The sequence below is a fragment of the Lichenostomus cassidix genome, chromosome 28 (genome assembly GCF_008360975.1).
Source record: "Lichenostomus cassidix isolate B80296 chromosome 28, HeHo_3.0, whole genome shotgun sequence".
In the NCBI taxonomy this organism is placed as follows: domain Eukaryota; kingdom Metazoa; phylum Chordata; class Aves; order Passeriformes; family Meliphagidae; genus Lichenostomus; species Lichenostomus cassidix.
In genome coordinates this window covers 1,278,304-1,302,027 of record NC_139508.1, presented here as the reverse complement: position 1 = coordinate 1,302,027, position 23,724 = coordinate 1,278,304, and the positions used below count along the sequence as shown (strand labels likewise).

The 23,724-nt window shown below is 59.8% G+C and overlaps 5 protein-coding genes across 8 annotated transcripts in view; 2 read left to right on the top strand and 3 right to left on the bottom strand.

Annotated features, from left to right (window-relative positions):
* Positions 1-587: 587 nt before the first annotated feature.
* REX1BD (required for excision 1-B domain containing) lies at positions 588-2,979 on the bottom strand. Its single transcript, XM_085040370.1, has 5 exons — positions 2,927-2,979; positions 2,294-2,376; positions 1,596-1,800; positions 1,428-1,516; positions 588-1,087 (listed from the first exon to the last, which is right to left on the bottom strand). The coding sequence occupies exons 1-5, from the start codon at positions 2,927-2,929 to the stop codon at positions 1,015-1,017; spliced, it is 453 nt and encodes a 150-aa protein (XP_084896496.1). The 5' UTR covers positions 2,930-2,979; the 3' UTR covers positions 588-1,014.
* Positions 2,980-3,552: 573 nt separating this feature from the next.
* Positions 3,553-4,752, bottom strand: UBA52 (ubiquitin A-52 residue ribosomal protein fusion product 1). The gene is made up of 5 exons (XM_085040899.1): positions 4,613-4,752; positions 4,149-4,267; positions 3,983-4,069; positions 3,792-3,894; positions 3,553-3,693 (listed from the first exon to the last, which is right to left on the bottom strand). The coding sequence occupies exons 2-5, from the start codon at positions 4,249-4,251 to the stop codon at positions 3,600-3,602; spliced, it is 387 nt and encodes a 128-aa protein (XP_084897025.1). The 5' UTR covers positions 4,252-4,267; positions 4,613-4,752; the 3' UTR covers positions 3,553-3,599.
* Positions 4,753-5,862: 1,110 nt separating this feature from the next.
* On the bottom strand, positions 5,863-7,924 carry KXD1 (KxDL motif containing 1). The gene is made up of 5 exons (XM_085040898.1): positions 7,787-7,924; positions 7,389-7,497; positions 7,139-7,291; positions 6,829-6,875; positions 5,863-6,308 (listed from the first exon to the last, which is right to left on the bottom strand). The coding sequence occupies exons 2-5, from the start codon at positions 7,481-7,483 to the stop codon at positions 6,073-6,075; spliced, it is 531 nt and encodes a 176-aa protein (XP_084897024.1). The 5' UTR covers positions 7,484-7,497; positions 7,787-7,924; the 3' UTR covers positions 5,863-6,072.
* FKBP8 (FKBP prolyl isomerase 8) lies at positions 7,873-13,667 on the top strand. 2 transcript variants are annotated; one of them, XM_085040897.1, is made up of 9 exons: positions 7,873-7,978; positions 8,455-8,745; positions 8,910-9,079; positions 9,331-9,419; positions 9,644-9,861; positions 9,932-10,104; positions 10,196-10,273; positions 12,239-12,376; positions 12,841-13,667. In XM_085040897.1, exons 2-9 carry the CDS (start codon positions 8,469-8,471, stop codon positions 12,925-12,927), a joined length of 1,230 nt encoding a protein of 409 aa, XP_084897023.1. In that variant the 5' UTR covers positions 7,873-7,978; positions 8,455-8,468; the 3' UTR covers positions 12,928-13,667. The 2 variants fall into 2 exon arrangements, with proteins under 2 accessions (XP_084897023.1, XP_084897022.1); XM_085040896.1 differs by lacking the exon at positions 7,873-7,978 and adding an exon at positions 8,071-8,169.
* A 1,058-nt stretch (positions 13,668-14,725) lies between these two features.
* ELL (elongation factor for RNA polymerase II) overlaps positions 14,726-23,724 on the top strand; it is a 68,319-nt gene continuing 59,320 nt past the window's right edge. For 2 of the 3 annotated variants that reach the window (XM_085040317.1, XM_085040316.1), the window contains exon 1: positions 14,726-14,908. In XM_085040317.1, coding sequence (XP_084896443.1) covers positions 14,774-14,908 — 135 coding nt within the window. In that variant the 5' untranslated portion in view covers positions 14,726-14,773. Of the gene's footprint in view, positions 14,909-15,890; positions 16,090-23,724 lie in introns of those variants that run through there. The other variant, XM_085040318.1, reaches the window with a different exon arrangement.

The window sequence follows — 23,724 nt, the reverse complement described above, 5'->3', positions numbered from 1 at the left end:
GGGGTGAGGTTGCGGGGCCGGGCTGGCCCAGCCCTGGGGGATCGCAGCCCCGCGGCAGCCGGGGGACCCCGCAGCCTTGCCCGGCCGGGGGGAGCACGGGGGCTTCGCTCCGCCAGCCGGAGCAGCCTCTGGGATGAAAGGGGCGGCGGGGGCTTCCCGGGTGACCCCAACCCTCGCCGCAGCTCCCCCCGGGAAGCGATTTTGGCTGTTTTGTCCCCGGGGGTCCCACGTGCGAGTGCGCGGGGGGGGCTCTGTCCCCGGGGAGCCACGCGGGCTGATTGGAGGCTGCTGGGGTTTGCCCAGTGCCTGCTCCAATTTTGATTCAAACCAGCCTTATTTTGGTTCCATTTCAGTCAATTAGGAACAGATTTAAGCTTAATGCCAATAAACCTCTGAAACCCCACCGGGGTCTGCGTCAGCGGAGCGGCAGCGCTGCGCGGGGACGGGGATGCAGCGGGCAGCCAAATGGGGCCCGTGGCCCTTGTCACCCCACCCCGCGGCTCCCAGGGGACCGGGCCAAGGTGGAGGGGGTGGCACTGGGCCAGGGGGGCCACACGAACCCTTGAGATGACAGCACTCAGGACAGCTCTGTGGGGACAGTTTATTCGGGATGGCCATACAAAAAGCACTCGTGGAGCACCAGAGCTGCTGTGGGGCTGAGGGCTCAGCCGCTCTCCAAGATATGGTTTTGGGGTTCCTGCTGCCCGTGGGGCTCCAGCTGGCAGCAAGGACAGTGCCCATGGCAGTTCTTGGCACTGCAGTCGTGGTTTGCCTTTGGCACAACCCCAGCATAGCCGGGGAGGGGAACCAGCCCCACCCCACAGCCCTCTGCTGAGGGACACTCAGGATTTAGGGGGACCCCACTTGTCCCAGGAGGGGTTTTCTTCACCCCTTCCAGACAAAGGGCCGAGAGGACAATGCCCACCTTGCCGAGGTGCACCGGGAGGGGAGGGGGGTGAGCAGGGCCCCCGTTCCACCAGCCGGCCCCTCCAGCCGTTCCCACGGGGACACCCATCACTCAACTTCTTCCGAATCGTACTTCAGGTCCTGGAGAATTTCGCTGATTGCCTCAATGGTTTTAATTAGCCTACGAGAGCGGATGGAAACTATAAATAAAGCCCATATGGAGCGTATTATGTGGGCCGCCTCGCCTTCCCCGTGCTGTTTATGAAACACTCAGCCCGGGGAGGCCGAGGGGACATGGCCACGCAGCCCGCCAGACCCCGAAGGCACCATCTGGGCCCCCCTGGGCCGCAGGGAGGGAGGGGAAACGCAGGGAAGGGACTCCTGGGTTGGACTCCATGATCCCTGTGGGTCCTTTCCAACTCCAGGATTCTACCAGCTGGGGTGCCACCCCGAAATAGGGGGACAAGGGGATGGCAGAGGGGGTTCTGGGCTAGGGGGACAGCAGCAGGGCCACCACCTACTTGTGCTTGAGCTCCCGCACCTCCTGCTGATGGGCATCCACCTCGGGCTGGTCCTGCGCCTGCTGCCGTGCCAGCTGCAGCTGCGCCGTCTGCGGGGGACACCGCTGGAGCTGAGACCCCCAAACCAGCCCCAGCAGCGCCCCGGGGACCCCCCAGCCCTGCACCCACCAGCTGCAGCTTCTCCTGCTCTCGTTCCTGCAGCCGGACCAGGTGCTGAGCCAGGTCGGGCCGGCCGAGCTCGTCCCGCAGGCGGCCGGCGATGTCCAGCACCTCCCGGGAGATGCCGCTGAAGGCCACGGTGACCTCGTGCACCAGCTGCCGGTACCGCGGGAAGTCATAGTGGGGGGCGCTGCTCAGGTACGCCCGGTGGCCCCTGAGGACAGGTCAGGGGGGAGATGTCATTGTCACCGTGCCTGGGGTGCCCGTGGCAGAGCTCAGCTCCCTTTGCCACCCACCACGGGCAGCACCAGCAGGGCTTTCCTGCCTTTTTCCTGCCTTTTCCTGCCTTTTCCTGCCTGGATTTGGCAGCATCACTGGGCAGCCTCACCCCTCGCACGGAACAGGGCTGGAAACTACTTTTTTGAGGGGGGGGGAAAGTTGGGGTTTTGATTTTTTTTCATCCATTCCACTCTCAACACTGCATCCCGGGAACTCCACCATCTGCCGTTGGATGCTGAAATAGGATTCAGGTGTCCAGCGCTAGTCCTGCTGCCAGCTGGAGCTCATCAGCCACCCCTCCGGCCTCATCCCAACAGGATGCAAAACAATCGGGATGGGGGATCTGCCTCCTGCTGGGGGTGCCCCGTGCGCCCCTGCCCGCCCCGCTGGGTCCCGTTGCCCTGGTGGGTCCCGTTGCCGGTACTCACTCCTCGAAGAGCCGGTAGGTCTCGACCCGCTCGCCCTGCAGCTCCCGCAGCCGCTGCAGCAGAGCCCGCACGGCCTCGCCCGTCTGCGGGACACAAGGGGACGGTGGCGCTGGGGGACGCGGTGGCACCGGGGACCGGTACCGGGCTCCGGGCAGAGCGGGAGTGGGGGGAGGCAGCACGAGCTGCCCAGCTCCGGTTCTGGGGGTCCCAGGAGGGTTCCGGTCGTGGTGAGTCCAGCACCGGCACCGGGAACGCTCCCGCCCTGCCGCCCGCGCACCGGGACCTTTCCGTACGGCACCGGGGCTCCCGGCCGTGCTCACACAAACCGGGCGGGCACCGGGATCTCCCCGTCCCTGTGTGCACGGACCGGACCGAGACCGGCACCGGAACCCCCATCCTGCTGCCCACACACCGGGACCCCCCGGCCACGCCCGCACCGACCGGCCCGGCCCCGGGATGTCCCCACCCCGGGATGTCCCCAGCCCGCTGCGAACGCACCGAGAGCTCCACGTGTCCGGGGACAGGGATCCCCCCGTGACCCCAGGCGCACGGACCCGCTCGGTGCCGGGACCCTCCCCGTCCCCCCGGGGCCGTGCCCGTGCCCGTGCCCGTCCCGCTCCCGGTGCCGCTCACCATGGCCCGGCCCGGCCGCACGGCGCAGGCCCGGGGCTCACGGGGTGGAGCGCGGTTCCTCCGCCACCTGCAGGCACCGAGCGGCAGCGCCGCCAGCCCCGCTCCCTGCCCGGTACCGCGCCGGTTGGGGTCCCGGTGTCCGTGTGTGCTGTGAGTGCACGGCCCGGGGTTCCGGTGTGTTTGTAGGGGATCAGGGAGATCCCGGGGCGGTCCCGGTGCCCATCTGTGCTGTGTGAGCACGGCCGGGGGTCCCGGTGTCCATCCAGACCCTGCAGTAGTGACCGGAGAGCTCCAGTACGGGACCAAGGGGCTGTAGGGGGTCCTGGTGACAGTCAGCCCCAGGACTGGGGGGGTCGCAGTGCACCAGCAGGGGGGTTTCTGTGTGGTCCTGGTGCCAGTCCAGTCCGTGGCTAAGTCCCCGTGCCCATCTGTTGTGTCCCCCTAGGTCCCCATGGGTGGGCAGGGGTGTCCCAGCGGTGGCCACCTGTGCCCACATGGCTGCAGCCACCAACCCCCTGCACCACCACCTCCCTCCCTGCTCCCCTGATCCCCCTACCCTGCTCCCCCACAGCCTCCCTTCATTACAAACCACCCCAGTTTGGGTAAAAACCACCAGAAAACAGGGCTGAACATTGCAACACTTTATTAACCAGCGCAGGCAGGGCTGGAGGCTCTACTTGACCTTCTTCTTGGGGCGCAGGTTGTTGGTGTGACCACACTTCTTCTTGCGGCAGTTGACGGCACGGGGGTGCAGGCGGGCGTAGCACCTGAGGGGGACAGGTCAGCAGAGCCCTGTGACCCTGGGGAGGGGCTCTGGGAGCAGCAAGGGGGGCAGGGGACACGGGCAGGGGACACGGGGTCGTACTTGCGGCAGATCATCTTGTCGCAGTTGTATTTCTGGGCGAGCTGGCGCAGGGAGGGCTCGATGATTCCTCCTCGCAGGCGCAGCACCAAGTGCAGGGTGGACTCTGGAAGGGGACATGGGTGTCACACGGCGGGCAGGGACCACCCGGCACCCCAAAAAACACCCCCGAGGAACCCCCGGGGTGCCAGCACCTTTCTGGATGTTGTAATCGGCGAGGGTTCGGCCATCCTCCAGCTGCTTCCCCGCGAAGATCAGGCGCTGCTGGTCAGGGGGGATCCCTGCGGGACACAATCACCGTGCTGGGGACACCGGGGGACCCTCGCGGGGCCACCCCGCCGCTCCGGGCCCCGCCACTACCTTCCTTGTCCTGGATTTTAGCTTTCACGTTCTCGATGGTGTCGTTGGGCTCCACCTCGAGGGTGATGGTTTTGCCCGTCAGGGTCTTCACGAAGATCTGCATCTTGGCGCCTTCTCACCTGCGGGGGGACCGGCCGTGTCACCCAGTGTCGCCGTGTCCCGCTCCCGACAGGGCCCCGCCGCTCCCCGACCCCTCAAACCTCCCGTTCCAGAGCCACCCTGCCGGGATCCAGCCCCGCTCTCCCGGGATCCACCCTCCTCCCGGGATCCACCCTCATCCCGGGACTCGCGGCCTTCCCGCGGATCCCGCCCCGTCCCCGGGGACCCAAGGCCCCTCCCGCTGTTCCAGCCCCCAGCCCGGGCTCCAGCCCCCTTCCCGGATCCCGGTGCCCATCCCGGGCTGCGCCGCCCCTCCCGGTTTCCAGCCCCCCCAGCCCGCCTGCCCGGCCCGGCCCGCTCCGCACCGCGCGGCCTCGCTGCTGAGGGAGAGAGAGGCGGGGCCGGGACCGGGCCGCGTCACTTCCGAAAGGACAGCGGCACCGCCCCGATCGGTGCGTCACTACCGGCACCGGCACCGCCTCACGGCAGTCCGTCACTTGAGGGTGACACCGGCAGGGCTCCGTCACGGCTGGAGCGACACCGGCACGGCTCCGTCACCGCTGGAGCGACACCGGCAGGGCTCCGTCACTTGAGGGTGACACCGGCAGGGCTCCGTCACGGCTGGAGCGACACCGGCACCGCCCCGCAGCCGGCCCGTCACTGCCGGGTGACACCGGCCCGGTACGGCGGGACGGAGCGCGGGAGGGTCTGCAGGCAGCCGGGAGCGAACTAACGGCGACCACACGGCCACGGGATCTTACCGAGCCTACGAGCCCCGTGAAGCCAGCAGTGACCGCAGGGCTGACCACTGAGCACCGGCCCTGCGCTGACCCCACGGCCACAGGACTGGCCGCCAAGGCCTGCCCCAAACCGACCCCACAACTGACCCCAAAGCAGCCCCACAGCGCCGGGACTGCGGTCACACTGACCCCATGGAGCCCAGCCAGGCCACAGCCCCACAGCTCAGCCCCAAACCCCAAAACTGACCCCAAACCCCCGTCCTGCAGTCCCTCACTCTCCCTCAGCCCCAAACCCCAAGACTGACCCCAAACCCCAGTGCTGCAGTCCCTCACTCTCCCTCAGCCCCAAACCCCAAGACTGACCCCAAACCCCAGTGCTGCAGTCCCTCACTCTCCCTCAGCCCCAAGTGGTTCCTCCACCACACCACAATGCTGGAAATGCTGGAAAGAAGGATGTGGAGAGTTCCTGTCCCTGCAGGGTGCCTGTCGAGCGAGCAGCAGCACCGTGTGAGGGGCTGGGGGTGAGAACAAAGGCAAACACGGCTCTGGCTCATCCCAGTGGAGAAAACATAGCTGAGGGTGAGAACTAAAGCCAAACACGGCTCTGGCTCATCCCAGGGGTGAAAAACACACCTGAGGGTGAGAACCAAAGGCAAACCCGGCTCTGGCTCATCCCAGTGGTGAAAAACACAGCAGAAAGTCCATCAGCAGCAGGGACAGACCCTGGGAGAGCTGGTGGGCACTCAGAGACACCATTCCACATGAAACACAACCACCTGTGCCCCAAAACCGGCTTTTCTGCACCAAAAAAATCTACGTGGGCAGTGGGGTTTGGCCTCTCTCCTGAGCGCAGAGACGAGGAAGGACAAGAGGCATTTCCAACCCAGGGTTTACTGATTCCCCCTGCAGCGAGCTGTGGGTTCACACCTCAGCAGCAGCTCAAGGCAGAAGGGCAGCACCTTCCTCCCTCAGCTTCTCCCAGCCTTCGCTTCCCTCTTCCCGAGAGAAAAAAAGAAAAAAAGAAGCTACACACAAATATAAATACAGGATAGAAAGTTCTCCAGGGGTGGGATGGGAGGTCACTCCTAGTCCAGGCCGTTGGCCGTGTCCTCATCTGTGAGACTCTGTCCATTCACAGCCGGCCCGTCGTACTGGCCTTGGGACAAATCCTCGAAGTCCTGGCTGGTGGTGGGGGAGATGACATCGGGGCTGGTGTCACACGACTCCGTGCTCTGCTCAGAGGTAGCGATGGTGGTTGTGGTGCTCTTGGGGACGGGGTCGAAGTCGTCGTCGTCCTCCAGGATGGGGGATTCGTGGATGTCTGGAGGGGGGAGAGAGAGAGGGGTGAGGTTTGTTGGGAGAGTAATTCCCTAATTCTGCTTGGAGCAGGGATTGGAAAAATCCCTAAATCGCCAGCGTGTAAATTAGTGGTCGTTTGGAACTTTTTGCAACTGTGTTTATTTGGATTAAGGAGTTTTCCAGGCTTTTAGGGAAGCAGCCATGGGGCAGCAGGTGGACTTTTCCTGATTCCTGACTCTTCCCACAGGAGGACAACCGAGTGTGGAGTGACAGGACAAGGGGGAATGGCTTCCCACGGGCAGGTGGGATATTGGGAAGGAATCCTTCCCTGTGAGGCTGTGAGCCCTTGGCACAGAGTGCCCAGAGAAGCTGTGGCTGCCCCTGGATCTCTGGAAGTGTCCAAAACCAGGCTGGACAGGGCTTGGAGCAGCCTGGGACAGTGGGAGGTGTCCCTGGGCACGGCAGGGGTGGCACTGGATGGAATTTATTGTCCCTTCCAACCCAACCCATCCCACAACTGTGAATCCCCAGGAATGACTCACTGCTGAAAGCCTCAGGGTACTGCTTGGCCAACTTCCCTTTGAGTGTCCTGGGAAGGAAAGAACAACCTGAGTCCTTGAGGAGCCAAGGAATCCAGAGCTGAGCTACCCCAAAACTCCCACAGTCATGCAAACAAATCCCAACAGAACCCCCTGCAGATTTCCCTTCTCATTTCCCCCAAAAACTCCGACTTGTGGGCTACTTTAACACCTCCACACCCCACCCAGCCCCCTGGGCCACCTCCCTGCCCCCTGGGCCACCTCTCCCAGCCCCCTGGGCCACCTCCCAGCCCGTCCCCACCCCGTTGCCCACCGGATCCTCCGGAAGATGCTGTCCAGGTCCTTCTTCATCTCCACCAGGGTCCTGGTGTGGTGCACGAAGCGCTCGTTCATCTGCTGCATGCGGACGCTCGACAGGTTGTTGAAGTTGAGCAGCATCTCGTTGGTCTTCTCGAACCGATCCAACCTGCGCGGAGGAGGCAGACGGAGGTCGGTAGAGATCCCGGCAGGCTCCCGGTGCCGGTTTACCGGGCTTCCCACGGGCCGCTTCCCCCAGGACTCACATGTTTTTCTGGGCCAGGATGATGGCGTTGACGTCCTCGGCGTTGACCATGCCCAGCACCCTCCCGCAGAACACCTGCGAGGCCGTGGGCTCCATCGTGACCTGCGGGACGGCGCCGGTGGCTCACCGGGGGAACGGGAGCTCCCCGCACCGGTAACGGAGACACTCCCGCTCCCCTCCGTGACAGCCGGGCACCCTCCTCCCTGCCGTGCAGCCAGTACCGGGGTACCCCGCCGCCGTGCCCGCTCCCGGGGCGGCCTGACACGCCGGTAACGGAGGTCCCCCGGCCGCCCGCCGCCCCCCCGGCCCCGGTAGCGCCGCCAGCCCCGCGTTCCCTCGGGGACTCGCCCCCCCGGTGTCCCCGGAGCCTCCCAGCAGCCATGCCCGCGCACCTGCAGAGCCCGTCCCGCCGCTTCACATGACGGGAGCAGGAGCGGTACCGGGGGCGGCACCGGCTGCCGCTCCGCGCCGCTTCCGGGTGCGCCGTCACGTGAGGCGCGACCCCGCCGCGTCACCGCGCCGAGCCGGAAGTGCCGGAGACCGGCCGGGGGAGAGGGACGCGACCCCCGCGGGCATCGCGGATCCGCCCCGGTACCGGTGCTGAGCCCCCCGAGCCCCCCTTGTCAGCGCGGCTCCGGTGGCGCGGCCCCTTTAAGGCGTCGGGAGCGCGGCGGGCGCGCGGCTGACGAGCGTCCTCCCCGCCCAATGGCGTCGCGCGGTGGGCGGGAGCGGACCAATAGGAGCCGGGGGGCGTGGCTTGCGCCCGCGCGTTCGCGGGCCAGGTGGGAGCGGCGGGGGGCGCGCGGCGGTCACGTGGGGCGGGCGGGGGGCTGCCCCCCCCTCGGTACCGGGCCGGGGCTGTGACCCCCCCATCGCACCGGGACAGCCTCCCCGTGCCACCGCACCCAGCCCCCGCCCCGCCCGGCCCCAGCCCGCCCCGGCGCTCCGAGCCTCCGCTGTCCCGTTGCGCATCCCCCGTTCCCGAAGGGTCCCGGCGCTCCCCGGGCCGGCGGAGCGTCTCTCCCGGTAAGAGCAAGCCCGATCCCTGTCCTCTCTCCCCGCTCCAGGTCGCTCCGCCGCCATGGCGTCCAGCGGGGAGGAACCGAGGAGCGGCTCCCCGGGCCGGGCGGGCACCGGCGCAGAGCCGGCAGCGGCGGCCGACGCGGCTCAGCTGGACACGGCGGAAGATTTCGAGGTCCTGGAAGAGGAAGAGGAGGAGGATGAGGATGACCTGAGCGAGCTGCCGCCGCTGGAGGACGTGGGCCGGCCGCCAGCCCCGCCGCGGGAGGACGCGCAGCCCCCGGAGCAGGGCGCGGGGGATTCTGCCGGGGAACCCCAGGAGTGGCTCGATGTTTTGGGTGAGAGCCCCGGGCAGGAGGTTCTGCGGTCTCCCGGGTTTCCCGGGGGCTCTGCCGGTGCTCCCGGTGCCGTGAAGGCCGGGCAGGAGGCAGGGCAGGGTGGGGGGAGCGAGCTTTTCCCTCCCCGCCGTGTCCCGACGCCTCTCCGGCTTCTCCGTGCCCAGGGAATGGTTTGCTCAAGAAGAAGACGCTGGTGGCCGGCCAGGGCGTGGACAGCCGTCCCCGAAAGGGCCAGGATGTGACAATCCGCCTGAAGGCCACGCTGGAGGATGGCACTGTGGTGGAGGAGGACCCTGCCCTCACCTTCACGCTGGGGGACTGCGATGTGCTGCAGGTGAACGCTGGGACAAAGCTCACCTGGCTTTGTTGCTGCCCTGCAGAGCAGGATCTCTCCTCTGGGGGCACAGGGAGGGTTGGGGTTGGTGACATCCCGTCTGGGGGTCAGAGTAGCCCCTCTGCCCTTGCTTCTGCTCCCTCCCCATGATGTTGGCCAGAGCTTGGAGCAGCCTGGTCTAGTGGAAGGTGTCCCTGCCCATCACCTTCATCTTTACAGTCCCTTCCATGATCCCATGTTGTCCCCTGCAGGCTCTGGACCTGTGTGTGCAGCTCCTGGAGATGGGGGAGACAGCTTTGATCGTGTCAGACGCCAAGTACTGCTACGGAGCTCAGGGCAGGTGAGCAGGGAGGCTCTCAGGTGCAGCAGGGTGGTCCCAAAGCTGTCCCCTGCTCTCCTGGTGACAGCCCAGCTTGCCATGTGCAGCGTGTCCTGCCTGGGGTGGAAAAATCCACATCATCCCCTGCCCTGGGAAGCTTCCCAGGCTTTGATTTCTGAGCCACGGCGCTAAATCCACACTGCCCCACGTTTGGGAGGTGACAGTGCTCCCGTGGCTTTGCACAGGAGCCCTGACATTGCCCCCAACACGTCCCTCACGCTGGAGGTGGAGCTGCTGGCAGCTCAGGACGCACCAGACCTGGAGCTGCTCAGCGGCAAGGAGAAGATCCAGCTGGCCAACCGCAAGCGGGAGCGCGGCAACTTCTTCTACCAGCAGGCAGACTACGTGCTGGCCATCAACTCCTACGACATCGCCCTCAGGATCGTGGGCTCCAGCTCCAAAGGTACCTTTTCCCCCCTCAAATGGGCCACCTGGGCTGCTGGCCCTGCTGTAACCTGGCGCTGGGCTTTCAGTGGATTTCAGCCCGGATGAGGAGGCCGAGCTGCTGGACGTGAAGGTGAAGTGTCTCAACAACCTGGCGGCCTCGCAGCTGAAGTTGGACCATTTCAAGGCAGCTCTCAAGTCCTGTAACCTCGTGCTGGAGCACCAGCCAGGGAACATCAAGGCTCTTTTCCGGAAGGGCAAGGTGAGGGTGGAGAGGATGGAGTCCCTTTGCAGTGTGACAGGGGACCGAGGGCCAGGCCTCAGCGTCCTCTCCATCCGTGTGTCACCTCCAGGTGCTGGCTCAGCAGGGAGAGTACAGGGAGGCCATTCCCATCTTGAAGGCAGCGTTGAAGCTGGAGCCTTCAAACAAGGTAGGCTGGTGGTGTGTGATCCCCATGCTGCTGAGCTGGGGGTCTCTGGGGTGCTCCTGCCCTCTCTGCGTCACTGTAGACCTTTCTGGAAGGCTGAAACCCCCTGGAGCTGTCCCCAGCTCCATGAAGGAAGGCTGGGAATAACCCCCAGAGCCTGGGGAATGATGCACCACGTGGTGCAACACCCGAGTGTGGCTGGTTTGCCTCTTATCTCCACGTTGCGAGGTTTCCTCGTTGACCTTTGGACTCCCTGCCAGCCTGTCCGTGCTCTGGCCATCCTCTGGGGATGATCCTGGCTGCTCCAGGTTCCCCAGGTGGCTGGGGCAGTTCGTGCTGTGGTTGAGGGAAGTGGAGCAGAGCTGAGTCCCCACAAACTCGCCGAGCAGCCCCAGGAGTGAATCACCAGCTGCTGGGAGCAGCCAGACCTCAGTCCAGCACCCGGACAGGGCGAGCTCTGGGTCAGGAATTTCCTGTCAGTTAATGATCAGCTGCAGGACTGGAGCCTCGGGAGAAATCAAAAACCAGTGCCAGGAAATGGCCCCAGCAGGAGCAAGCCTGGGAGGAGGCAGGGAGGTGTTGCCTGCATGGGTCGAGCTGGGGGAGTCTTGGCTCTCCAGATGGGCTTTAATCCTTGTCTGGATCTGTTGTTGTATCCATTTCTTCCCTGGGGATTTCACCACACCAGCAGGATTTGTGTCACCATCCACTGCCTGAAGGTCACAGGTGGGATGTGGCACAAGCAGGTGCTTGGTGACCTCACAGCACCCTCAGGTGTGGTCTGAGCCCCCACAGAATGCAGAGCAAGACCCCAAACCCCTTCCCAGCCAGGTTAGGGCAGAGAGGGAGCAGCAGGAGCAGGAACCATTCCCCTGGCACGTCCCTGGGCAGGGCGGCTGCTCCCAGTTCCGATGGAGCTTTTAATTGGAGAGGGCTGGAAAATCCAAATGCCCGGCAGTGACGTGTCCAGTGAAACCACAAGGACAGCAAATTACTGCCCTCTCAGGCTGCTGCTGGGGCTCCTGGGGAAGTGGTGGTGCCGCTCCAGTGGCGGCGTGGGTGACTCAGGGGCCACGGCTACCGGTGCTGAAAACACCCCAGAAATGCTGGGCTCCACCTGCCTCCTGTGAGGGTGTCACCAACATCCCTGCTCCTGACCCCTTGGGGATATTCTGGGAGCACGCTGGGATGCTGGTGGTTGTCCCACGCTGATGTGACAGCCCTCATGAGCTCCCAAGAAGGAGTGTTCCATCCTCCAGACATCCCAATTTTCACATTGGAGGCAGGTTTTCCCAGCGTGGCACAGGCTGGCAGAGCCTGTGCTCCCGGGATGTCCCCCAGCAGAGGGCACAGCACAGCCGTGCCACCAGAGCCACCACAGCGTCCTGCCAGCCTGCCCTGCTCGGCTCCCTGGTGCTTCCTGCTGCTGTTGGGGTGGCTGTGAGCCCTGCACAGGACTCTGAGCCTTTTCCTGCCCCAGCAGGACAGGTGTGGACGTGCTGTGGGTCTTGCTGCAATCCCACTTCACACCAGGCTGGGTTTGAAGCCCGCTTTCCCAGCCTGCTGCCAGACAAAAGTGGGAGAGCTCAGGCTTGTCTGTCCTCAAGGCAGACACTTTCCTGTCTCGATTAAAGGATAAAATCCTTTTCCTGATGTCTGGCATCAGCCCTGGGCTCTGCTCCCTGCTGCCAGGCCGGGAGTGGCTCATCAGCCAAGAAGGACAGAGGGACATTGGACCCACAGGGTGTCCCCGTGCCAGCCTGGGTGTCCCATGCCAGCCTGGTGCAGCCCCATGGTGTTGGGAAATGTGGCAGGATGAGGCCTTATCACTCCCTCAGCTGCTTCTGAGCATTTTCATGAAGTTTCTGCACATCCCAGGGGTGGTGGGACCTGCTCTTGGGTGACACGTCCCCTCCCTGGCAGGCAGGGATGGTGCAGGGCTGATAACACCAACGCTGTCCTCCCCAGACCATCCACGCCGAGCTCTCCAAGCTGGTGAAGAAACACGCCGACCAGAGGAACGTGGAGACTGAGATGTACAGGAAGATGCTCAGCAATCCCAGCACCGCCAGCACCCCCGGGAAGTGCAAAGACAAACTGCCCTGGGTAAGGCTGAGCTCCTGGGGGGTGCCAGAGCAGGTGGGGGTCACCCCTGGAGATTTGGGATCCCCAGGGGATGTGTCACTGTCCCCCAGCAGTGACACAGCCCTGCTCCCCAGCGGGGTGGATGTGGATGTGGCTGGGCTGTGTCAGGACAGCGATCCCGCTGGGAGCAGGGGGCTGTGCTCCGGGAGCCGTGCCCAGAAAGCTCTGATAACAGCCTGTGCTGCTGGCTGTGTCCACCGGATCCCAGCCACGCCAGCTGGAGGGTCCGGACTTTGCTCCCAGCTGCCCGTTGGGAAGCGCTGTCAGCTGGGCAGCTGGCGGCACACGCTGTCCCCGCGGCCGCGCCGGCCACGTGCCGGGCAGAGCCTTTTTGGGATGCCCTGTCCAGGGGGCAGGGCGGGCAGGGTGGCACGTGTCCCCTGCCACGGGCACAGCCCCTCACGTCCCCGTGCTCTGCTCCGCAGTCCATCCCCTGGAAGTGGCTCTTCGGCGCGACGGCCATCGCGCTGGGCGGCGTGGCCTTGTCCGTGGTCATCGCGGCCAGGAACTGAGGGTGGCACCGGGGTGGCCCCGCGGCGCAGGACCGGCGCCAGGTCCTGCCTGTCCCCGCCGAGGGGCTCCCCCGAGGCTCTGCCACCCCTTCCCGCGGATTTGCAGCTCTAGAACACGGATGCTTTCTCTGCTGGAGGTGCCGGATCTCTCTCCCGATATTCCCTGTGTCCCTCCTGGCGCAGGGGTGCAGCTGTGGGGATGGAGACCCCGGCAGAGCAGGGACCCCCGGGCACCCTCCCGGCACTCAGGGGCTCAGCCCCCAGCCCCGAGAGTGTCGGGGGGAGCGGGAGGTCCCTCACACCGGTACGTCCTGGCCGTGCCCACCCCGGGTGCTGTGGTCCTGCCGCCGGGGTAGGGCGGGCAGGGGGAGGCACACGGTAGGAAGCTGTGGGAAGGGATGTGGATGTGCCCAGGGGCAGATGCAGCGACATTCCCAGATTCCTGGGGGGCTCAGCCCTCCCGGGGGCACCTGCTGCCCTCCTGGGCACATCCCCGGAGCGTGCAATGTCCAAAGGAAGCCAAAGAAACCCGCGGTGGGAGGGATGGAGGAGGGGAGGGATGGAGACCCCCTGTCCAGGCTGTCTGCTGTGGGTCCAAGCCATCGGGGGTCCCTCCCTGCCCTGCAGCCCCCCCAGCACCCGCCGCTGCCCAGCCTCAGCTCTGCTCGTGGGGGGGCTGTAGCACTGTCCTTGCACCCCAAACTGACTGTGAACCTCCCAAATAAAGGACAATTCCTTCACCTTCGAGCCTCTTTATTGCCACGCATGCAGTCTACCGGGGGGATGCCCTGGGGGAAGCCTGCGACCCCAAAATCTGCCCTGGGGGAAGCCTGGAACCTGCAGGCTCTGCCTGGGGATCAGGGGGTTCATGCCTGGGGGGCTGATGACAGGGGAGGTCCATGGGGTTGGGGGGTTCATGCCCAAGGGGAGTACAAGGGGTTCCCAGCCTGGAGGGTCATGCCCGGGGGGCTCATGGCTGGGAATTTGATGCTCATCCAGGGAGTTCATGTCCAGGGGGTTCATGCCTGGGGGGTCATGGGGTTCATGTCCAGGCGTTTCACACCCTGGGGGTGTCCAGGGGGTTCATGCCCGGGGGACTCACACCCAGGGATTTGATACCTGGGGGTTCCAGGGGGTTCACACCCAGAGGGTTCACAGCCCGGGGTGGGTCAGGGGGGTCATTCCAGGGGGTTCACACCCAGAGGGTTCACTGCCCAGGGCGGGTCAGGGGTCCTTCCAGGGGTTCACACCCGAAGGGTTCATTTCTGGGGTGGGTCAGGGGGGTCATTCCCGGGTGGGTCGGGGTCAGGGGTTCATTCCCGGGGGTTCACACCCAGAGGGTTCATTCCCGGGGTGGGTCAGGGGGTCATTCCCGGGGGTTCACACCCAGAGGGTTTATTCCCGGGGTGGGTCAGGGGGGTCATTCCCGGGGGTTCACACCCAGAGGGTTCATTCCCGGGGTGGGTCGGGGGGGTCATTCCCGGGGGGTTCACACCCAGAGGGTTCACAGCCCGGGGTGGGTCAGGCGGTTCCTCCCGTGGCTCTCGCCCCTCGCCGCCCCCTCCCCGCGCTCCCGCAGCGCTCCGGCCGCACCAGACCACCCTCCCCAGCATGCCCCGCGCCCTATTTACATATCCCCGCCTCCCCGCCCTCACCGGCCAATCCCACGCGACGCCCCTCACGACGCAGCCAATCAGCGCGGGCGCTACCCACCTCCTCGCCCCAGCAACAGGCTCCCCGCGTGGGCGTGGCCGGCGGAGCGGCGCTCATGAATAATTCATAAGAGGGGCGTGGTGGCGGCGGGCGGCCCCGGCGGCCCAGGCGCGGAGGGGGAGACGGTCCCAAGATGGCGGCGCTGCAGGCGGAGCGCGGGTACGGGCTGTCCTGCGGCCGCCTCGGCCGCGGCACCCGCGTCTCCGTCTTCCACGTCAAGCTCACGGAGAGCGCCCTGCGCGCCTTCGAGAGCTACCAGGCCTGTAAGGTACGGGGCTGGCGGGCGCGGGGCGGCGGGCACGGCCCCGCTGAGGGAGGGCGGCCGGCCGCCACGAGGCCCCCGGCCGGAGCGCTGCGGGGCCGTGAGGGAGGGCGGATTGCCGGGGAAGGGGCTGTCGGTGCGGGGCGGGCCCGGCGCGGCGGGGCTGCCCGGTGAGGGGCTGAGCGGTGCGGAGGCTGCCGGCCCCCCCCGCTCCGTGAGTGAGCGGAGAGCCGGGAGCGGCGGGGGGGCGATCCCGGTGCCTGAGGGACACCGCGGGGGACTCGCCGTGCCCCTCCCGGTAACGCCCCGCTGGGCTCCCCGTCCCCGGCGGTGTTTGATGTTCCCTGCGATCCCCCCGGTGGGTGACCGGGGAGGGGTCGCGACCCTCCGGGAAGGACGGGGAGGTGTCGGTGTCACCCCGCTGATCGCTGCGGGGACACCGCTGCGTCCCCAGCGCGGTGGCCGAGCGGAGACCCCCGGCGTGCCCCCCGGGTGGGTGACAGGCGGCCCGCGGTGTCGCTGCGGGGGTGGCGCTGGCTGTCCCCCCGGGAGGTGACGGGAAGCTGCCGTCAGTCCCCGTGAGTGGCCGGGCAAGGGGGGAAAGGCACGGCGGTGCTCCCCCCGTTTCCCCGGTGAACGTGACGTGGGTTTGCAGAGCCGGGGGGGCGGCGGGTCCATCCCCGGGGTGCCGTGCTGGACATCCCGGGGGTCACTCTGTCGCTGTCCCCTCCTCGGGACACCCGGCTGTGCGTCCCCTCCCGGGGTTTGGGGGGGGAGGCACGTTCAGGCTGTATTTTGAAATTTCCAGATTGTCTTTTCTGTGCCGTTTTCCTTGAAATGCATCCAGAGAGCTTATTAGTCATGTAAATAGAGAATAATGGCAATGCTCAGCAGCTGGTGTTGGGATGGACCCGAGAGGGGCTCGAAACTGTCATTTTTAGTGTCATTTTTAGTGTCATTTTTATTTTTATTTCATTTTTTTCCTTTCCGCCTCTGATCCTGCGACGGGCATTTCTGTCTCCTCACCTTGCTGGGGGAAGCTGGGAGCCTAAACCCGTTTGTCATTAGGAGCGTCCTGCCTGCCAGCTTCTGTAGGATAAACCATATGTTGTCACAACACTATTTTTAATTTAGGGTGTTGGTTACATCACATCACCGAATTGGGCAATCTCTGTATGAGGACGAAGGTAATGACTGTACCAGGGTTTATCAACTTGTATTTTAATGAGTGTTTATCAGCATTATGAGAAGTCAGGAGGAATAAGTGACTTGGGTAGACTGAATTATTAGCTTTTTTTCCCCCTCTGAGAAATGAAACAAATAATCTAAAGAATTCTTTCCTATATATTGGGAAAGCCTTTTATTTTGGGGGAGGTAGAGTAGGAAGACTACAAGCAGCTGCGTTAAAATATTTTGGGAAGCTATTCCGAGTCCATGTCACACATGAATAGTGGTGTTTATTTTCTAAATGAAGTCTGGGCTCGGGATTGTTTGGTGGCCAACGGCCACTAATGAACTTTGCTTCCTTCACCACCACCCAAAAGAGAAATAGTCAGAGGCTCGTGGTGATTAACTGGGCAGGAAGGGATAAGGGCAGAAGAGCTGCTTGTTTGTGTAGTGAATAACGCAACAATTAGTGGGCTATTAAACACATATGCTCATTCTGCATCGGTTCTATAAACAGTTTCCCCAGCTTGTTGAACGTCTCAGCTTCCTCGGAAGCACTCAGCCCCAGTCCTGCCAGCAACGCCTCCAACACACCTTTGCAGTGTGTGTGTGTGTTTGTCCAGCCCAGCTCCGCTTTAATTTTGGGCTGCAGCAGTTAAATGGAAAAAATTCGCTCAGGCTCCTTCTGCTCGGTTTGGTTTGAAATGTGGTGGAACTGACGGCAGCGTTGTGTAATATGGATAATGGCCTGGAATCCAATCCTGCTGTTTGTGTTACCTGGAGTCCAACATGTGCAGTCTGACCTGTTTGGGGCTCTGGGGGAGCACGTCCGTGCGATTCCTGCGACAAGGCTCTGTCCCTCTGCCAGGACGGGCAGGGAAATGTCTTCAGTTCCTTGCTTGAGTTTGTTCTTGGTCTAATAATAATGTATTGGGATTACATAATCCAAAAATGATCACCCAGCCGGGCGAGCTGCCATTTGTTTGGAGTGTCCCTGGTGCCAGAGCAGTTGCAGGCTTGGTGTGGAGCTGCACCATGTGTGGATCAGGCAGCAGGGCTGTGGAGGAGCAGATATTTGTGTTCTTGGGTCTCTGCTGAGCTGTGCTCTTGGGTTTCTGCTGGATTGTCTGCGTCCTGGGGGGCAAAATGGTCAGAGATCCACACTCTGGATGGGGTTTGGAGCAACCTGGTCTAGTGGGAGGAGTCCTTTCCAAACTGAGCTTTAAGGTCCCTCCCAGGCCAAACCATTCCGGGATTCTGTGGTATTGATCCCCAACTCCTGTGTTCCAGCAAGCTGTTCCTGGGTCATGTCCAGAGGACGTGGAGCTGCTGCTGAGGAGCTCCTGCTCTCAGGGCTGCTGGCTCTTCCCTGTCCTGGGAAAGGTTTCTTCTGAACAGAAACAGGAGCCTTAAAAAGAGAATCAGCACTGGCTTCACAGGGGACACTGAGATGTCGCCCAGCTGCTCCTTGTGAAACTTGCTGCCCCCGAAACTGTTTCCCCACAGTTGTGAAACCGAGAGCTCTGGCTGCTGAGCTCTGAGGGCTGAGCCGTGGCAAGTGTGTCCCGAGTTGGTTTGTCCACTGATGAAAGGGAGCCAGGCTGGTGTGTTCACCTAAAACAGCTCTGGGTTCTCTGGGGAGTGTAATTCTAGAGCAGCCTGCAGTTTGCTGCCTTCCTTTTGGGGGTGTGTATGTGGTTAAGTCTTCCCTCCCCAAAAAAAGCTGGGCATGGCCAAAGCCAGGTTTTATGGGGTTTGGAACAACCTGCTCTGGTGGAAGGTGTCCCTGCCTTGGGGCTGGACCTGGGTGGCCTTCAAGGTTATTCCAACCCAAACCATTTTAGGATTAGATGATTCCATGACTTTTCCCACCTCTTCTTGTCTGCCCCCAACTTTCCTGCTGCCCTGCCAAGGTACAGGAGAATTCCTCTTTCATTCCTATCCTCAACGAGGAGATATTTTACCATCCTCACCCAACACCCTTCGATACCATTCATCCTTTTTTTTTTTTCCACACCTGTTTTTTTAGCAGCATCCTGGGTAAGTCACCATCTTCCTGCAGGACCCAAATGCCACACGGCAGACCCGACTGTCCCTTGGCAGTGACTCTGTCTCCCTTGTGGTGAAGGTGCCGACGGCACGTCAACACTGTTAGGGCTGTTCCTGGAACCCTTACCTGGGAATTTCCCAGCTTTCACCTACTTCTTTAAAACCTCTCTGTGTGCCTGGAGGAGCCCAACCAGCGAGCTTGCTGTTGGTGGATAACTTTGCACAGTTGCACACCTTTTCCTATCATCTCTAGCTTATGTTTTGACCTAATGATGGAGGCCAAGCTCAGCTCTGCTCCTGCCTTGCCTGGTGGATTTAGGAGGATATCAAAAAGTTGTAGCATCCCTTGGTGATGTGGCTGAGCAGCACCTCCTGCTCCTGTTGTCCCTCTCTCCCCCTGCTACCCCGGAGTGTTTTGAACTGAAGCCACCGGTTGATTCACTGGTGAACTTTGGCAGATGCACAAATATTTATTGGGGGCTAAGCTGAGATAACCAAATTGCAGTGTTGTCCCTGTGCTCACCCAGCTGAATTTCGGAACTCTGGTCTGATAGATGTGGCTTCCCAAGCCATCTTCCCCATGCTGCTCCAAAACCAACCACGAGAGAAACAACCCCTTGAAAATGAGGGTTAACCCAACCCCTCGGAGTCGCTGTATATTGAAATAACTTTCCAGCCCTGGCTCTTGGAGCAGGTTGTGGAGATTCCTTCATCTCGCTGCGTTCAAAGCACGAAACACAAAATGAAGGCTGTGCTGTCATTACAGGGTCTTTAGGGTAATGCGTATTCATGCTGACTTGAGAATTGAAAGCTGCTTGCAGGTGTCAGGAGGAGAAGAACAATCCGGCTTTCGAATCAGAATTCATTGAATTATCTCAGAGCTTTTTGCATCATTCCTCCTTCCCCGTAACCTGTTTTTTCCTGTCCTATTAATTCACTGATGCTGTAGTCCGTCAAAATTGAGGCTCTTACGACATCGGGAACATGAGTCGGTGACATGACTGAATGAATCAGAGGAGGCTGGAGAGGAAGCTCATCGCACACGTACGTCTCATCAGCAAAAATGGGACAGGATCTGCAGAACACCCTGAACTGCTCAACTCCTGCTCAGTGTTCTTCACGTTGACCTGAATGTGGCACCTCCCGTTGTTGGAAGGAAGGGGACAAAGAGATGTTGAGTGTTGTGCACGAGGAATGTTTTGGCCCCTGGCGGTTTTCTTTCAATTATTTAGGGAAGCTTTTTTTTTTTTCCCTCTCGACCGTATAGCATTTTGGATCTGCTCAAAATTATAGATTCATCTCTATAGTTTTCGAACGGCATTGGAAGGAATTGTCTGTAATTTACATCTAAAGTGACGTACAGTTGCTATGGGATTCGGTGGCAAATTATAAACCCATTATGCTTTTTTTTTTTTTTTATACTGGTGGTAGCAGACTAAAGAACTAGGTCTAATTGGTGATGTGCCAGGGGAAAATAGAAAGTTTGTGACAGAATCCTTGTGACTGATGGTGCTTTTTGGTTTTTTATTTTTAATCAAACGTGATCTGCTTTTTATCAGCAAAATGTACATCACCATTAATTGGAGAGGTTGAATTTGAATTAATAATTTTTGCTCTCTGGCATTACTGGGGGAAGCAAGCTAGAGGATTAACCCTTTATGTTATTTATGTGAGGCTAAGTTGTTCTTTTTTAATTTAAGTGAGATATTTCATCAGTTGTACCAATGGCAGCTAGATGTGGCGATTGTGTTCATCACCCAGCAAGATGAAACCCTTTCTCTTCTCCACTACATCCTGATTTCTCATTCCACTTAAACAGCCGAAAGCAAAGCTATTATAATACCTTTTCAACTTCAGGTCTGAAGAGTCTCCCAAGGACCCATGTGGCTCCTGCCGGTCAGCTCAGCATGCTCCTCACCACCAGGAGAAAAATTTTCTGGTTTTCTGAAGTGCTCTGTCCTGTTCAGTTGGTTTCTGTCCCGCTGCAGCTTGGCAGAGGGCTGGGGACTGTCGAAACAACTCCCTCCCGTCGTGCTGGCTCTGTTGGGACAGCAGCAGCGCCTTTATCGCTGCAAGGGAGGGGAGCTTTTGTCGGAGGGAGCATTTGAGGTCTCAACGTGTTATCTCCCGAACAATTTGCACTTTTCAGACCATTTAAACTCTGCCCGCAACTCGTAAGCAGAAACTCGCGGAGCGTCTCCAAATCCCCGGTGTTTGTGCATGTTGAAAAATGGGAAGGGACAGACTGCATGCGTCACTCCCCTACTAATTTGTGCCAGCTAATCCATGGGAGAAGAATACATTTTGGCTGACTTAGTGGTTTTGCTGCTAATGCACAGGAGAATGCGTTTGAATGGATGGAGTGGCTGCACGGGTTTAGGTCGATTTTGAAGGGATGCCCTGTGTCTGGGATGCTGTGCTGGACACCCTAATTTGTGATCATAATAGTGTAATATCCCAAATTGGGTTTGGGTTTGGGGAAGGAGAAGTTGAGGGGGGAAAAAGTTGTAACATCAGGAAGGTTGGGATCGAGTTGCCTCTGAATAATTAAGGTTAATGCTGTTTCTGGAGGAAGCATTATCTTCAGTGAACCCAACGCTAATGAAAACACAGTCTGATAACCTGAACTGTGCTAATATTTCATCCAGGGTGGATACAGAGGAAGCATCACCAAAACTGGGCTTTGGTGTTCAACGTGCCTTAGCTTGACCCAGATGAATTATCCAGGAGAGGAGCTTGGATTTGCTGATAAGAGTTTTCTGTAGTAGCTCACGTGTTGCTTAGAGACATCCCAAGTACATAAGGCAACTTTTGCACACCATGGTAACCCGGTGTTGCCTTCTGGCTGGGGATTTTGGTGTTTTTTTGGTAGTTTTTACAAGCATTTATTTACTAAAGAGCGTGCTAAACCCCTCAGCAGTCAGTTTGCTGTGTATCCCTGCTGCACTGGGAGAGCAGACTTCCCAAAATCCGATCCTTTTTGCATTACAGTCTAGAAAAAACACCTCTCCGTGCTCTCGCTCTCTCCTTTCTTTACATTGGACTAGTGCCTTTTTGGAATTTAAAGAAACCAGCATTTGTTTAACTCAAAAAGAGGTCACTGCTGGTGAGCAGGGCTTGACTGAGCTGCCCACCTCCACCCAACTGGGGTCTTCCCTGGATCATGGTTAACCCTCTGCTCTCCCTCTTTTATGCAGGACAGAGCACTCCAGCCCAAATTTTTGTGGCAAACTGAGCTATTTTTTCCTTCTGGGCTCCATTCTGCGCTGTTGGGGTTTTTTTGGTAGACACAGACTTTGCCCTTCAGGTTTGTGATGCACTTCAGGTACCACAGAACTTCCTGAGAGCAGCCAATTGCCGAAATCTTTGCAGTGTTTAGATTTCATCAGCACAAACATCCTCTTGGCTACTTGGCTCTGTATTTTGAGTCTCTGTGAGTTCAGCCACGCTTTGATAAGAGCAGCCATGTGACACCTGGGGCAGGTTCATGTGGGATCAGGGGTGGGAGGACAGGAACAGCTTTCCTGGAGGAACCTGGGCTGGAATTATGTCTTGTCTCAGCCCTGGAAGTGTCCAAGGCCAGGTTGGAGCAACCTGGGAACAGTGGAAGTTATTCCCACCTGTGGCATGGGGTGGAATAAACGGAATTTTGTGGTTTTTCCAACCCAAACCATTCTGTGATTCTATGACAGTTTCAGCTGATTGTTGTTATTTAGCAATGCTGTTATTTTGTTACTTAAAATCCTAACAAAAATCCCAGCAGGACGGAAGAAACTCCATCTCAATCCATATCACTGTGCCCACAGGATCCATATTTCCTACGACCGAGGTGGAAGAACTAATTTAATCTTTCTTCTATATTCCTCCCCACTGAGGCCCGTTCTGCAATCAGTGCGTTATGTGCCAGTTGTGGTTATTTGAATCATATTTCCACATTTCAGTGTCTAGACTTTATGTTTGTGTGAGTTTTGTTGTACCTTTCCAGCCCCGGCGCTGATTTCAGTTGGTTTTGGCTCCTGGTTTTCTATGAGAAAATCAAACGGGCTGTGTTTCTGCCTTCCCCAAAAAAAGAGGGGAGCGAGAAAACGGGCAGAATTTTAATTTTATAAGCCTTTTTGCCACCATTTTTCTCTCTTCTAGGGGAATCTGTGCTGAGTTCTGCCATTTGGTGGCCAGCAGGTGAGAGTGAGGAAAACCTCTGATGGCTGGAGAGAAATCTCAGTGCTTCTTGCACTGAGAGAAATCTGTGAAAAGAGGGATTATCTTCATACAGCCCAGCAAAGCTGGGAAAAAGTGACCATGCACAGGTTTTTAGTAAAAAAACAACTTTATAATCCACAAGAGGAGAGCATTTATTGAAAGTGAAGCAGCTTTTTAATTGCCTGCATGCACTGGGCTTTGTTTTTCAGGGTTTTTTTGTGGCTGTTGAGGATGATGGATGTGGCTGTGTTTGTTTAGTGAGTAGGAGGGGTTGGTCTGTGATGCTCAGAGAAGTTGATAATGACACCAAACCTGGTAACACAAACCTCACTGTGAGCAAAAGGTAGAACTGGCTTCAGATTTGTTCACAGTAATACTGATTTGTGCGGAAAACAGGGTGAAAAACTGAGCCAAAGCTGTTTTCTGTGCTCCTGGTATATAATAAAGTGTATTATAGCTAAACCAGTGAAAGGAAATACTATTCCCAACTTGTTAACCCCTAAACCTCACTGCCTTTAAATGTGAAAGTACAGCCGAATAGCCAGAAAAATCAGAATTTTTCATAGGGAATGCTCAGAATAACAGCTGTGGCTCCAACTTCTCTCTGCACCCCTGCTCATGTGTCATCTCCCCCTTCTCCCCCAGAGTCTGAGGTTCCCCAGGGTGCTGCCAAAACCGTGGCTTCACCTCTTCCAGGGAGCAGAGCAGTGTCAATTCTTCCATTCCTTCCCCATCCAGGACTCGGTGGATGCTTTTCAAAGCCCGGCATGGGCGGAGTAGGGAGGAAGCAAATTTTTCCACCCTGCCTGAGCTTGGGCAAGCGGAAATCGTGCCTCGGAAGCCATATAAGGCCAGCGAGCCTGGCTGGGCTCACCTTTCCACCAGGATGCTGGGCGAGGGAGCAGCCCTCGCTCGCAGGGAGAGTTTCACGGCCTTTGAAGTGCTCCCTGTGCGTCTGTCACTTGCCAGAGGGACGGTGTGGCCGCCCTGATTAGGTGGCAGCAGCTCATTAAGCTGCGGGGCTCCAGCAGGCTGCCCCGGACGGAGGCGGAAATTCGTGATTCAGAGCGAAACTGCTGTAAAATGACGGAGCTGGGAAGGTCGGAGTCTCTCTGTCACCCTGTCACAGGGTGGCTTTATGTCGCTCTGCAGTGTCTGAGGCAGATCCTGCTGACTGCAGGCAGTGCCGAGCAGGACTTTGCTCTGAAATGAGAGTTCCTGCGGCATTAAAATAGATTTTTGAGCAGCCTGGCGGCACCTGTTCCCACTTGCAGGGATGTTCGGCGCTCAGAGCCGCCGGAGCCCCGATGGTGACCTCTGCTTCTGCTTCTTGCAGAATTAAGAACAACTTCTGCTCCCATAAATAGTCCCTTAAGAAGTGCGTAGGAGCTCCGTGACCAATTTCT